Source organism: Cotesia typhae, unplaced genomic scaffold (genome assembly GCF_013202065.1).
Source record: "Cotesia typhae breed Kobodo isofemale line unplaced genomic scaffold, CoteBio_Ctyphae scaffold_13, whole genome shotgun sequence".
NCBI classification, from domain to species: Eukaryota; Metazoa; Arthropoda; class Insecta; order Hymenoptera; family Braconidae; genus Cotesia; species Cotesia typhae.
Window position 1 is genome coordinate 14651968 of NW_027423774.1, and position 14818 is coordinate 14666785.

The 14818-nt window shown below is 32.8% G+C and overlaps 2 protein-coding genes across 2 annotated transcripts in view; one reads left to right on the forward strand and one right to left on the reverse strand.

Moving 5' to 3' along the window:
• Positions 1-14818, reverse strand: part of LOC141534949 (uncharacterized) — a 206498-nt gene that overhangs the window by 47927 nt on the left and 143753 nt on the right. The gene's annotated exons all lie outside the window — the stretch shown is intronic.
• Dbx (homeobox protein Dbx) overlaps positions 13042-14818 on the forward strand; it is a 67663-nt gene continuing 65886 nt past the window's right edge. Inside the window, exon 1 of the mRNA XM_074255107.1 lies at positions 13042-14397. Coding sequence (XP_074111208.1) covers positions 13716-14397 — 682 coding nt within the window. The 5' untranslated portion in view covers positions 13042-13715. The remainder of the gene's footprint in view (positions 14398-14818) is intronic.

Below are 14818 nucleotides of genomic sequence, written 5' to 3' on the forward strand. Positions count from 1 at the left end.
AGTGTGAACTAAGGTAGAATAGCGTGAAGGTCCGGTGAACAGCGCGAAGTAAATAGAGTAGCGTGAGGGTTCTGGGGACAGCAGGCACTGCGGCTACGTGGTCAGCTGAACAACGTGAAATATAACCGTCTGAGAGTTGTGTGTGTGTGAATATATAATATAAATTTTTATTAATTATTGTGAAAGGAAATATTATAATCGTCAAAGCGATTGGTTAACTAAACAGTTTTAAAAAATGTATTTCTTTAGTGTAAATTTTTTATTCCTCTTAGCAAATATTTCACGACCCTAAAGACCTACTTCATGCTCGGGTCCAGTTTCTGGAAACTGAGTTCAAAATTTCAGTGGCGCCCTAAAAAATTATAGGGGCGACCAACGAGTAAACGACAACCCGTTTAAATATTTCCAGAATTGCTTCCCCTTATATCGTTTCCAATACGGCTGTCTAATTCAGGGTCGTTTACTTATAATTAATGAAAAAAAGTAAAATCGATTAGTCTTTGGTACATATATATATATTTAATAAAATTTAAATAAGCGTTATGAGGTGTGCATTTTTAGATTTATCAAACTCTTAATTTATTTCAGCGTTTTGTAATGTTAAGAGAATTAAGAAATTGCTTGTCTATCCCGTCATCAAACATCAACAAATCAATTTACAATTTTAATCATATTTTCCTCATCCCCAATAACATCTTAGCTATTCAGCCCCGTGTCTAGATTATAAGAGAGAGATTCTGAAGATTGCTATTACATCTTTCATCTTTCGCTTAATATGGGCGTCTTATAGTTGGCACGAAATATGAGGTGAGTCACCATGATTCCGGTATCTCAAAATGTCCAGTTATAGCTCAGATTGTATGCTTGGAAATCTACAAAGGATTGCACTAGTAGTTGCAGTTGACGATTCTTCTTCTCTCACTAGATACACTTCTCACAAAAATTAAGGAAGCATGAAAAAAATCTAAATTTTTGGGGGTTTTTGAACAGGCTGCAACTTAAAGGAAATGGTCGTACAGCTAAAAAAAAAAAGTGAATTGTAGCTTCAAGTATCTTATTTCAGAATCAGAGCTTCAAAATTTTTTTTTGAAATTTTTTTTAAAGTACCCGAGTTGAAATTTCGATCGGATATTGAATCTCCTGATCCGAAATTGATCCTACTTTGAGCACCATGGTCCGACTAATTCCAATATTGAACGTTTCGGACGTACTGTTACCCGAGTAAACAAAAGGGCTTGACCAAACTTAGATTTTGAATACAGTTTGAATCGATTCGGATCAGTAGATTTTGAGAAATATAAAAAAAACTACAGAAAAAATTTTTTCAAATGTGGATTTTTTGGAATAATTTTTAAATGGCTCTACCGATTAATTCCAAAAACTAATCAGCTTTTAACATAAAAAAATCACGTCGATCGCTGCTAGTCCGATAAAAATCGGTTGATTGGTTCGTGAGTTATCGTTGTCAAAAGAAAACCAAAAAAAAGTGTTTTTTCGGAATTACTTCGAAACTTCTGGTCTTATCAATTTGCGTTTAAAAATGTTTTATAGAATTTGAAAAACTGCATCGAATGCCGCCAACCGTGTGAAAATCGGTTCATTCATTCAAAAGTCATTGTGGTTTGAAAATTCAAAAAATAGTGTTTTGTTAAACTTCTATCAGACTTTTGAGCTCGAAGAGCTCAAAACTACATGGAAATTATATTTTTGAGCTCTTCGAGTTCAAAAACGTAATAAGCTCAATTTAGAGCGCTTATCTAAGAAAGTAACGAGAAATTGCAGGGATGGCCTTCAGGGTCTATCGTTTTCCTAATTTTTTACTTCCCGCTAAAAATCTCAGATTTTCAAAAATCGGGAAGTTATTGTTTTCACCCCGGTTTGCAAAAATCGACTTTTCATCAGATCTCGATGTTTGAAGGCCATAGGAATCTTCCCTGACTACCCCCGCGATGTTGTCACTGTGTGTGTGTGTGTGTGTGTGTGTGTGTGTGTGTGTGTGTGTGTGTGTGTGTGTGTGTGTGTGTGTGTGTGTGTGTGTGTGTGTGTGTGTGTGTGTGTGTGTGTGTGTGTGTGTGTGTGTGTGTGTGTGTGTGTGTGTGTGTGTGTGTGTGTGTGTGTGTGTGTGTGTGTGTGTGTGTGTGTGTGTGTGTGTGTGTGTGTGTGTGTGTGTGACTATGTGTCTATGTGACTCGCTTATAACTTTTGAACGACTGAACCGTTCGGAACGAACTTAACGGCGTTCTAAATAGTTCCCACAAACTTGGATTTCCTGAGAATTTGAATCGATTCGGACCAATAGATTTCAAGAAATCTTGAAAAATCTAAAAAAAAATAAGAAAAAAATCATTTTTGAAAGTGGTTTTTTTGGAATATCTTTTAAACGGCTCTATCGATCAACTTCAAATACTAATCCACCCTGAAGCTTGAAAAATCACGCCAATCGTCGCCAATCCCATTGCGGTTTGAAAATTTAAAGAATATTGTTTTATAATACTTCTATCAGACTTTTAAGCTCGACGAGCTCAAAATAATACATAAATTGTATTTTTGAGCTTGAAGAGCTCAAAAACATCATTAGTGGTTTTATGCACCTAGGCATGGAATTAGCGGGAAGTTGCACGGATGGCTTTCAGGGTCTATCGTATTCCTAATTTTTTTTTTTGTTAATTATGAACATTTTTAATCAAAAAACACTGAAACTGTATATTTTGATTTTGTTTCACTTTTCAAAGCTTTTAAATATACGAATTTTTGATTAGAAAAAAAATACCCTAACCCGAGTAAAAACGGAATTCCGCCGAACCATTGCCGCATTACAATCGTGAGAATTCTGATTATTTTACAAGAGCTGCATCGGCGCCGCACCACCGCCGTGACAAGTAAAGAAATCTCTATTCGCCGCAACTCAGCTGTGACACCCCGACTAAAAATAAAATTTTTATTTTTTACGAAAATGTATTTTTTACGAATATTTTTACGTACCGCTTCTGTGGAATCCAAGGACGAAATTGAAAAACCACATCATTAATACGACTAAAAAAATCAATAATTTCGCGGTACTTCAGCCTGATTTAAAAATTTTAACTTCCCTCTAAAAGAAATTGAAAATTTTTGAAAATTCGGGAAGTTATTGGTTTTATCAATAAAAAAACCACGTCGATCGCCCTCGAAAACGTGGAAATCATTCGATTGGTTCGTGAGTTATCGTTGTTGAAACAATTCAGAAAAACTGAATTTTTCAAATCTTTATAAAATTTTCGGTTTGATCAGTTGGTGTTCAAAAGTTTATCATAAAATTTGAAAAACTGCGTGGAATTCTGCTAACCGCGTGGAAATCGGTTCATTCATTCAGAAGTTATTTCGAATTGAAAATTTAAAATTCAAAAATACTGTTTTATTAAACTTCTACCAGACTTTTGAGCTCAAAGAGCTTCAAAGCTCAGAACAGCTAACTCTTTGAGCTCGAAGAGCTCAAAAATGTCATAAGTGCGATTTTAAACGCTTAGATATCGAATTAGCGGAAAGTTAGAAGGATGGCCTTTAGGGTCAACCGTTTTCCAGATTTTTTTTTTTTTGTTTTAATTTTATGCATTTGAATAAAAGCAAATTGAACAATAGGTCTTGCATTAAAATTTATTGTCGGGTTATTTATTAATTAATTATTGCGTGATAAATTAATGATGATACCATTTTTTGTGAAACTGTAGATATGATTTAGCATTGGTGCGACGGTGATACAGCAGTGGTGCGGTGATGCTAGGTAGATTAAATTTTTAGCGTGCGGCAAAATATTTAGCCAAACGGTTGTAGTTCAACGGTGATGCGGCGGTAGGCAGATTTTTTAGAGTGTGGCTATTTGCACTTACCCGTGCTCCGTGCCAGCACGGGTAAGTACAAATAGCCACACTCGATTTTTTAGTAAATTTTATGCTTTACAAGAATCCGCAATGTAAAAATTATCTTCAACGGTCCAAAAGTTATGGTATTTTTCATGAAAAGATATTTTGTTGCGTATTATTTAAATGGTAAACTTCAATTGCTCATTGACACCTTTTAAAATTAAGCTAAAAATCCTGCCTTGCAGGGAAATTTTTTTTCTCCGTTTTTAGGTTCATTTTAATCGATAAATTCAATAGGTTAATTTTTTTGGCTCACCCTAGTATCTACACACACAGTAGGAATACTACGAATAGTTTCCTGGGATCTCAGAACGTCGAGATATGATGAAAACTCGATTTTCAAAACCTCGGGTGAAACTAATAACTTCACGACTTTTTGAAAATTACTGAATTCTATCGCGAGATATTGAAAATTAAGAAGAATAATTTTTACTTGGCACAAATTGACATTTTTCTATATATAAAGCTTAATATTCTACTCGAATTTGAGATAAAAATAATATAAATTAAATCAAAGCATGTGGGATTGAAAGGCGTTTGACAGTAATCACAAAATATTGAACAATTGATTAGCCGGAAAACAATTTAGATGCATTGAATGGCATATATTTGATACGGTTACATTTATATGACAATGACATTACATGGTATAAGAACAAACGATATAAGGCGAACGTCACGTGTCCATAACTGCTCCCCTATTGGTATAATAATATTATCGTCCTCATCCATTATACTCTTTCAATTTTACCTTAAATGTCACACATGATTGTAATTCTGATTTTTCAAATCACTGGTTAAAAATTAAAAAAATTGAGCAATTGAAGTCGATTAAAATTTCGTCAAGTGAAACATATGCATAGAAGTTCTAAATTTTTTAATTGATTTCGAAACAAAAGATTTTTGCGATACTACAAAGTTCTGTTTGTAATAATGTAAATAATTTTCGTAATGATATTTCCTAGTTAAATATACGGTAACATTGTTACTATTCTAAATTTGTGTGTCTTCAATCTAACTACTTGCTAAATAGGCAAATATGTATCGTAACAGTAGACAAATCGTCCCATGTAGGAAAGAACAACGGGCCCAAGCTTGCCCCAGACTTGGCCCAACTCTGTACAACTCTGGCCCAAGCTGGTATACTAGACTTGGCCCAGTCTTTGTTGCCATGACTGGGCCAAGCTTGTATACCCGAGTTTACCCCGAGTTAACCCAAAGTTGACCCAGAGTTGGCCCAGTCTTGGTTACCATGACTGTGCCAAACTTACCCAAATCTGCAAAATTAATTTTAAAAAGTAGAAAATCTTAATTAAATGAGCGATTCTCTGTTTCAATGTAGTACTAACGCAAGTTTGTGACGTGTAATTACTTATTAAGGCTTACCCGATTTAATGTAGAGAAATAAAGTATTTGACGGAATCGAGATTCGAACCCTAGCCGCGCGCTTGCAAGCCGACGCCTAACCCATTACGCCATTAAAACGACAGGTCGATCTAAAGCTTATCATTCTTATAAGCCAAGTCTATTTAGAAGCAGATTTTTACGGTTAGTTATTTATATTGATTATTTTTTTTTTATAGTGATGATATTTTTAAATATTTATTCCAATCAAATAAAGGTAATTAAAAATTTACAAATATTTTCCTTAGTTACTGAGGCTTGGCCCAAAGCTGGCGTGTCATGGATCGGCCAAGGTTGGGTTACCCAGTCCCGGGTCAAGGCTGGCATGCCATAGAACGGCCAAGGCTGGCGTGCCATGGATCGGCCAAGGCTGAGCTACCCAGGCTTGGCCCAAGGCTGGTTTACCGAAGAAACGGCCGAGGCTACTTTACCCAGTCTTGGGCCAAGACTGGAACACTAAGCTTGGTACCCCAGTATTGGCGCAAGCTTGGCCCCGGCGTTCAACTCTGGCGATTCCTATATGGGGTATCATCAACTCAACATAAAATTTTTCTCAACTTGCAATAAATTTAAGTGCATATTTCAGAACTTATGACAGTAAATTACAAAATTTATAATTAAAAATAGAATTATATTAAATACATTTATTGTATTCTAAATAATTTATGTAATATTATCGTTTAGTATTTCCCATGTAGGAACTGCTAGAGCTAAATGACGGGGCTTTGCCTAGCCCAGTACTGGGCAACCAAGCTTGGCGCTCCCATATTGGCCCATGCCTGGGTCAAGACTAAGTAATCAGCCCTGGCCAACCCAATGATTATCCGAGCCTGAGTCAAGACTGGTTCGCCATAGAACGGCCGAGGCAAAAGAACCCAACCTTGGGCCAAGACTGGGCAATCAAGCCTTGGCCGACTCAATGATTACCCAAGTGTTAGCCAAGACTGGGAAGCCTAGTCATGGCCGTTAAATGGTAACCCAGACTTGAGCCAGAATTGGGTAACCTAGCCTTGGCCATTCAATGGAAAATTCAAATTTAATTAATCATTAAGTTATAGAATTTTAAACAGTAAATATTTATTGTTTAACGAATATTTGTTAGAAAATGTTGAAATTGAAAATTTATTATGTAACCAATACAATTGCATATCGTCAAAATTAACGTGGTTTTAAAAAAATTAAAATATAATTTACAGTTAAATTTTTGATATTGATAATTTCAAATATTAAAATTTACAATAAAATATAAAAAATATACAGAACGATGTACAAAGTCTAAAGTAATATAAGTACTTGACTCTTGCATTTTTTTAACTTATAAAAATTTTTTAAAAATAGTTAATTTTCATCAACACACAATATTTAATAACATAAATTTTATGAATAATAAAGCGTTACACTTCGTCACCATATAGATTTAGTTTATAAGAATGATGAGATGTACATCAACTTATTGGTAGAACGATGTAGCAGTTAATTATCCATCTGGCAAGCGCGCGGCTCGGGTTCAAATCTTGGTTGGCATAAATACAATTTTTACTTTGTTTCTATAATTAGTGAAATTTAGGTCTAAATCAAGAGCCTAACGGTCTTAACTTACGTTAGCTCTACATCAAAAATATCATAAAAAAATGACACTTAAAGCATTCTTTTTTTATCATTTTCTATCAAATGGCATGGGTCAGACTTGAAAATTAACTATGGCCTAGTTCTGGTAATTAGGCATGGGTCGGACTTGAAAATTAACTATGGCCTAATGCTGGTGATCAGACATGGGCCAGTCGTGGTAACCAGGCTTGGGTCAGTGTTATCATTCCAGACTTAAACCAAGACTGGGTCAACTCTGGCTTACAAGCCTGGCCTATAGTTCTGCATAGTTGGGCCAAGCCTGGGCCCGCCATACTTTTCTACATGGGTTAACATTATTAATACTCGAAAATTTATTTAGTAGTATGAAGTTTTTTGATAAATTTCAAATCATTTCTTTTAGCTCATGTATTCAATATGATATATTGGCATAGATTGATGGTTGCATTTTAGAATGATATTTTATTCACTATTACTACCGAGGTGCACAAATACTAATATCCTGAGGTAATAATTTTGATTTTCTTTTGAATTTCAAAAATTTTATTGATTTTTAACATTTTTATAAAAATTAAGTTTCTATATTCTCTCATGCATATACATTTATGATTTTTATCTTAGCACAGTTGTAAAGACTTGTGTTTATAACATAAACATTTGATTTTATTATTAATGTATTGTTTCATAAAATTTGATTTTCTTTAGAATTCATCTATGTACTAAGGATAAAGTTTATTCAGAAACCTAAATTTTAACAAATTCTGATCGGCATATTTAGTTAACAAACGCCTCCTATCGAAATCTGTAGATATCTAACAAATATTTTCAACCCCATATACTCATGTAAATCTACAAAGAAATTCAAGAACTCAACAATATATATATGTCGGAGAGTAAAGTACAGTGGAGTATTTTCTGACGAAGTGATGAGAATATTCTTTAGAATATTTCGATTTTTAGTAATTTTAAGAAATGTACTGTTACTTTAATATTTTGTAAAATAAGGTTTAACTAAATTGTTTTATTGTGGTACGCTTAGGCCGAGGTAGACACATGGTTGTCAACGTAGTGTGAATATTAATTAATTGTAATAATACAAATGAGTATATCACAAGATGCTGAATCTCCAACAAAAACTGCTGCCTCTCTAACATATATATATATATATATATATATATATATATATATATATATATATATATACTAGCTGATACCCGCCCGCTTCGCTGGGCATACAATAAAATTTTATGGTGTAACCTAGACGAAAAATATAAACAAAATGATTAATTTCAAAAAGATAATGAATATAAATTTTGAATTAGAGAAAAGTGATTGTTTGTGATGACCGGTGTTAGCAAGTATTAAATATATGAGAAAAGTATTTTATTATTAATAATCAATCAATCAATCAATGGGTCAGTTAGTCATTAAATCTGTCATTACATAGATTTCCGCATCACCCATGAAGTACTGTGTAGTAAGATGCGTTCCCATTATTTTACATGGCGGGTCCCCAGTAGGCCTAAACCATGTAAAAATTACCAACATGAAAATAAATATATATTATATTTTTTTATTTTTTAAACCCATTGAGTTATATTTTTAGTAAATTTCACTTTGATGTTCTTTATTTTTTTATGTATGGCAATTTTTATAAATATCAACGAAATTTTTATTTTTTATCACATTAATTTATTTCTTTCAATTATTACATTTAAGAACATATTATTATCATATGATTACTTATAATAATTGTTAAAAATATATAAAATCTAAAATAATGTACTTACATGTTTAAAACTTCTTTATATACAACATTCTTCGTTCGCTTCTCTGGTTGAAGAATGATGAGATTTTCAGAGGAACTTACTCTTGAACATGCTACATAAAATTGACCATGGGAAAAACAGTCACTTTGTAAATCTACACCAGCTAATTTTAAACTCTGCCCTTGAGCTTTATTAATAGTCATCGCGAAGCAAACTCTAACTGGAAACTGCAAACGCTTAAATTTAAAATGATAATCTGATGGAATCAAAGGTATTCTTGGAATGAATACATTTTCTCCCTCATACTTTCCTGTAAAAATGGTCGCTTCAATTAAATTTTTCCGCAGAGTTTTTACCTGTAGTCTGGTGCCATTACACAATTTGGGAGGATTCAAGTTACGCAACAACATTATCGGTGTACCAATCTTTAGATGAAGAATATGAGGTGGTATGCCTGGCGGGTTAAGTGTATGCAGAAACTCAACAGGATAATGAACAGTTTCCTCTACTTCTATGACTGTATCCACAGACTCATACTTCATATGTTCAGTTGTTTGTTGTTCTATCAGTAAGGTATAAGTAAATGCGCCAGATGGCATTTGTGTGACGCATTGAAATCTTGTCCTATTTTTTGATGCATGTTTAACAATTTCTTTTCGAATTTCGTCAGCCTTCGATACGTTGCCGTATATCAGTAGGGACACAGTAGATAATAAACACGCTCCGTCGCCTATAATCTCGACAATTCGGAAAGGGATATAATGCCCACCTATTAAAATATATTCTACGTTCATAATAAAAATTTTTTAAATATTATAAATAAAAATTTTCAATAGACTTGAATCTTATCCTGAATTTAAAAAATATAAAAATTTTAATCAAAATAAAAAAAATATCGTTAATAAAATATTAATATCAATTTAAAAAAAGCATTAACAAATTAATGGAAATTAAAAGTGTCATAAAAACTCACCAACACAACGGGAGTAAATTTAAATTATAAAAAATTAGGGCAATATCAACAAAACTCACCAATAACATAATTGAATTAAATTAAATTATTTATAATTATAACTTATGTATTTTTAGATAATTAATTAAAATTTTATATATTTTTTTTGTCTATGAAATAATTTTTTTGACAGCTCTGAATTTGTTTTTAAATTACATGAATAAATATGTTATTATTCTTTTGTCTAAGCGCCAACTTCAATAACGTTATTAAGATTGGTAATCTTATTATTACTTATTAATACCTATTAATCCTATTATTTCTTATCTTAGCGCCATTTTTTTATAAAATATGAATTTTAGTGATCAATATGAAATTAATCACATATTAATTGGAAATATAAACAACAATGTTATTATATTAATTTTACTGAAAATTAACATCGATAAGTTAATGAATAAATTTATTTGTGCTTATAAATATAAAAATGAAAATTTTTAATCTTTATTATTAAGAAATTCATCACAAATTAAGTGGTATTAAGAAATATATTTATTATTATTCATTTTATTAATAATTATCTTAAATCTTCCTTTTTTTATAATAATTTAACGATATTGTTGTGAAATTTTAGAGAAGATATATCAAACACAATTTACCATTTTAATTTTAATCATTAAAATCAGTATAATCATTTAACAATATCAACATTAATATTTATGTTATATTTATCTGTTTTATGATGTATGGAGTTCATCCTTTATGATCATTCCAATACATATTAACTATTTCAGTTATTAATGATTAAGCTATTCTTTCTTAAAAAAAGTATGATTATGAATTCCTACTGTCCCAACAATCAATCGATAAAAATCGATGTATTTGCCTAACATTGTATAGAATAATACTGTTGAATAATAATTGTATAGAATATTTGTATTTAGTAACTTTCTACTTTTATTCTAATCATTCCTCTGAATTTAGTTTACAACCGAATTTGTTATTACAATTTATTCATTTTAACAGTTGTTATAGCAACGGTAACCATTGCAACTGTAACCATGGCAACTGTAACCATGGCAACTTTATCCATTGCAACGGTAACCATGACAACGGTAACCATGGCAACGGTATCCATTTCAACTGTAACCATAGCAACGGTAATCACTGCAACGGTAACCATGGCAACGGTTGATTAGCGTGGGTGGTTGCGCTGGGGGAGGGGGGGGTGAGTTCTATAATTGTTGGGTGCCACTTGATGGGTTTCTTAGATTGGCGAATCAAAATGACATTTTCTAAAAAAAAAAAAAAAAAAAAGAGAGAGAGATATAGGGAAGGGGGAAGAAGTCACGGGAGGGGAGGGGAAGAATGAGAGGGAGGGGAGGGAGTAGCATACGTGATGGTAGACGAAAAATTCATTATAGCTAGGAATTGCGTAAAATCCGTTCTTAGTGAGCGTCTACATCACGAATGGAGTAAGTATGCTAAATTTCAAGTCAATCGGGCGAATAGTTTCGGAGATCTCGTGATGAGTGAGTGAGTGGTATTTCGCTTATATATATATATATATATATATATATATATATATATATATATATATATATATATATATATATATATATATATATATATATATGCTATAATATGGACTATTTGTGCTACATATTATATACAATGTATATATTTTGAAGTGAGTTTAAAAATCTCGACAATGCAGAAGAATTCATATATGCCGAGAATGGAGAGCTCAATAACTTATTAATACGTATATTCTTAAAGGCTACAAACTTGAAAGTAGTAGCAAGCTTTAAAGGTGACTTGTATGATGAGTTTCTTATCATCATACTTTATAATTTATAGAGATGCCCATTGAAAATCGGAAAGAGAAAAACTTTTTTCCACCATTATGTAATGATATATACTTTTACTCTAAAAATGTAATTCAATTTACTCAATTAAAATTTAGCAACTAAACTGTTTGGAAATCGAAGTTGATAAATTATAAATAAAAATTTTAAAGCAATAAAACTTGTAAAAAAAAAAAATTAGATCTTGAATGGTGGAAAAGATGGAGAGTGATGAAAATAGAGCTCGATAGCTCGATTCAGAACACATTTTCTGCTTTCAATTTATATAAGCGATAACCTGCTGCTGGTTCTTATAATAATTCTCAACGATTTACCCGACTTGTGATGTTCATTTCATTATTTTTCCTCCCTTTTATTGTTTTTTTTCTTTTCTTTTTATTTTTATTTTTTATTCTACCTGCTTTCAACCATATACCATAGACCTTTTGTGTCTTTTATTTTTTTCATACTCATCTCTTTTGCAATCATACAAAATTTCTCGATTCTCGAGTCTAGCGTATTGAGCTAGAGAGTGATAAGTAGCAATGCCGTAGTGCACTAGCTGGCCGGCATTCTTTCTCTTTCACTCTTATATCATTTACTAAAACGTTTTCAATGTGGGGGCGTGGTTTATTCGAAGTCTCTCCCTTTTCGATAACATAGTGAAACGTTATCGTTGGTTCTATGATTTCCCGATCTTATTTGTTAATATCGCCACTAACGGAATCTTTAAGGATAATTCAAGAAAAATTGATAGGGCGAAAAAATTTTATGAGAAAAAAATTAAAACTTAAAGGAAGAAATGTTGATTTACGCGACAGAAATCATGATAATCGTGGAATACCTTCAAATTTTTTTGATATATGTATATTAATGACAGTAAATGATAATTGAATAAATGTTTATTTATTGATGAATTCTAAATGATATTAAATTGGAAAATGTAACTATGAATTGGCGAAGCAATATTTGGTGATTCGAAACTAAATTTAATGTCTATGTCTGACTAATAACTAATTCATTGAACTGTTGCAAAGCACAATTATCAATTTTAGCGTAAATATCTATCGAAAATTTTTTATGAATAAAAGTATCTTATTTTCTAATATAGAGGAAATATTGATGGAGATGTATTTCGTATGAAATAAGCATTGGATATACTTAAACTATACACACACGAACACACACATACACACACACACACATGCAGCTATCGTTTTCTAGTATAAAAACAACATTGCGTTAAACGGCTAAACATACAGATCACGATAGGTGGCAAAGATAATAAACTTGATAAGGGTGTAGGCACAATGCAGAATACATGCCCTACCCTTTATATTTGCAGGGGGTGGCCAAGATGGGCGTGGTTGATTTCACCCCCGTAACTCGACGAGGATTGGCCGGCAGAACGCGAGGCATCGTCAAATAAAATCCAATCGTTGACTAAAGGAATGCGAATCTGAACTTTTTTTATTTTCTCTTTTGCGCTTGACGTCTCACTCATTTACGTTCTCTTTTGGTTGCTATCATGAACAGCCCCTCTACATCCCTTTACTCTTTACTACGGTAACCCTGACGTGCGCGCGCTCATCTGTTTTCTGTTTCACGGGGTATGCGGTGCTATTTGATGGAAGTATGATTTTATTACGACATTACCAAACAGGCTAAACCTTGAATAGCATGGATTATCGTTTGTATTATCTAAACTAACTGAGAGGGAGAAATAAAAAAAAAAAAAAGCGATTGCATGGACGAGATAGTGAAACCTCCGTTTAGTAGAAGTTGAAAGTAATCTAACCTCAGAGAAACTGCGTTCCCCTTTCAGTGAAACAGCAAGTCTGGCATCGTCGCTAAGCCTCCCTCAGATCATTAAGGGTAGGGGCATCATGAACAAGAATAAGAGAGAGAAAGAGAAAGAGAGAGAAATGCTACATCTCTTCTGACCACCTATTCATTCGAGGGTTGTACATTCGCGTCACATTCGAGTTGTCATACAGATTTAAACCGATCGTCAGTGGTGTTCACTATTTAAGTGATCTATTATAGTGAATACAAATACAACTGTATACAGTGACCTGTATAATTAAGGAACATAAAAATTTTGTAATTAAGTGTTTTTATTTAAAAATTGTGTCATTTCAGTTAAATATGGAAATATTTTTATTAATCAGAAATAAATCTTCATCGTTAGTATAAATAAATTTTTAAAAGATTAATATTTAATATTTTATATCTAGTACTTGTGTTAAAAACAGTTATGATACCTTCACCCGCTACGATGTTAAAAAATTTGGAGCAACGAACTGCTTCAAATTTTCTTATGGAAAATCTTTTACAAAGAAACACCGCTCCAGATAGTGAATTGAGTTTAACTTTAAATAATTGGGCAGCAAGTTGGATGGCGTGTCAACGCGATAAAGAAAAGACCGGGATTACAGTCAATAATATTGGCCATCATAAGAGATTACGTCGTCATACGGACAGTGTTGATGATTATGATGAAAATGGTTCAGTCAGAATAGATGTAGATATGGAGACTGAAACTGAACCAGAAACGGATGGTGAATTTACTAGTTATCATGAGCAGGTGACACAGATAAGGTTGACTGAAAGAATAAAAGTGGAAGATAGTCATCTTCAGGATGATGAACAAACCTCAAGAGACGTAGAACTTGATAGGGATGGGGTAGGTTGTGACAATCCAGATCCATTAAGAATAATCAAAATAACAAGTGAAACTGAAGAAAGGATAAGTATTGAGGATAATTATAATCGTAATTTTAATGACGGTCAGTTTGATCGGGACATAAGTCCCATTAACTCATTTGCATCATCTCCTATAAAATCATCTCGAACTATTCAAACAAAAGAAAAACCGGAACTCAAATTCGGCGTAAAAGCTATTCTTGCAGATGATTATGAGCGACGCCGAAATAGTGGTGAGTATATATATAAATATATTAATATAAAAACGATATATAAATGTATATATCATTTTAATATTAACATAATATTTGATCATAAAGCAATTCTTTAGGCAACTCTCTGACAAGGCTTTCACGCTCGAAACAAAGCTCGCTACAAATCAGTGTCGGAGCCAGGCTTGCACTCTCGCTCCCTAAATCTCATCCACACACACTCAAGACGAGCCGCAGCGTGCGTGCAGGTCGGCGAAGCTCTTTCTCTTTCAGTTGCTCACTCAATCTCTTGCCTTGTACTCATACTACTGCTCACGGACTTCGTTTCTGGGGTGGAGTTCGTGGCGTCAGCTGTTCTGCCACTTAGCTTCACCCTAATATTAAGCTCTTACGATTGGTACCTATAGTATTAGACAAGCGTCAGAATTCAATGACGTATCAA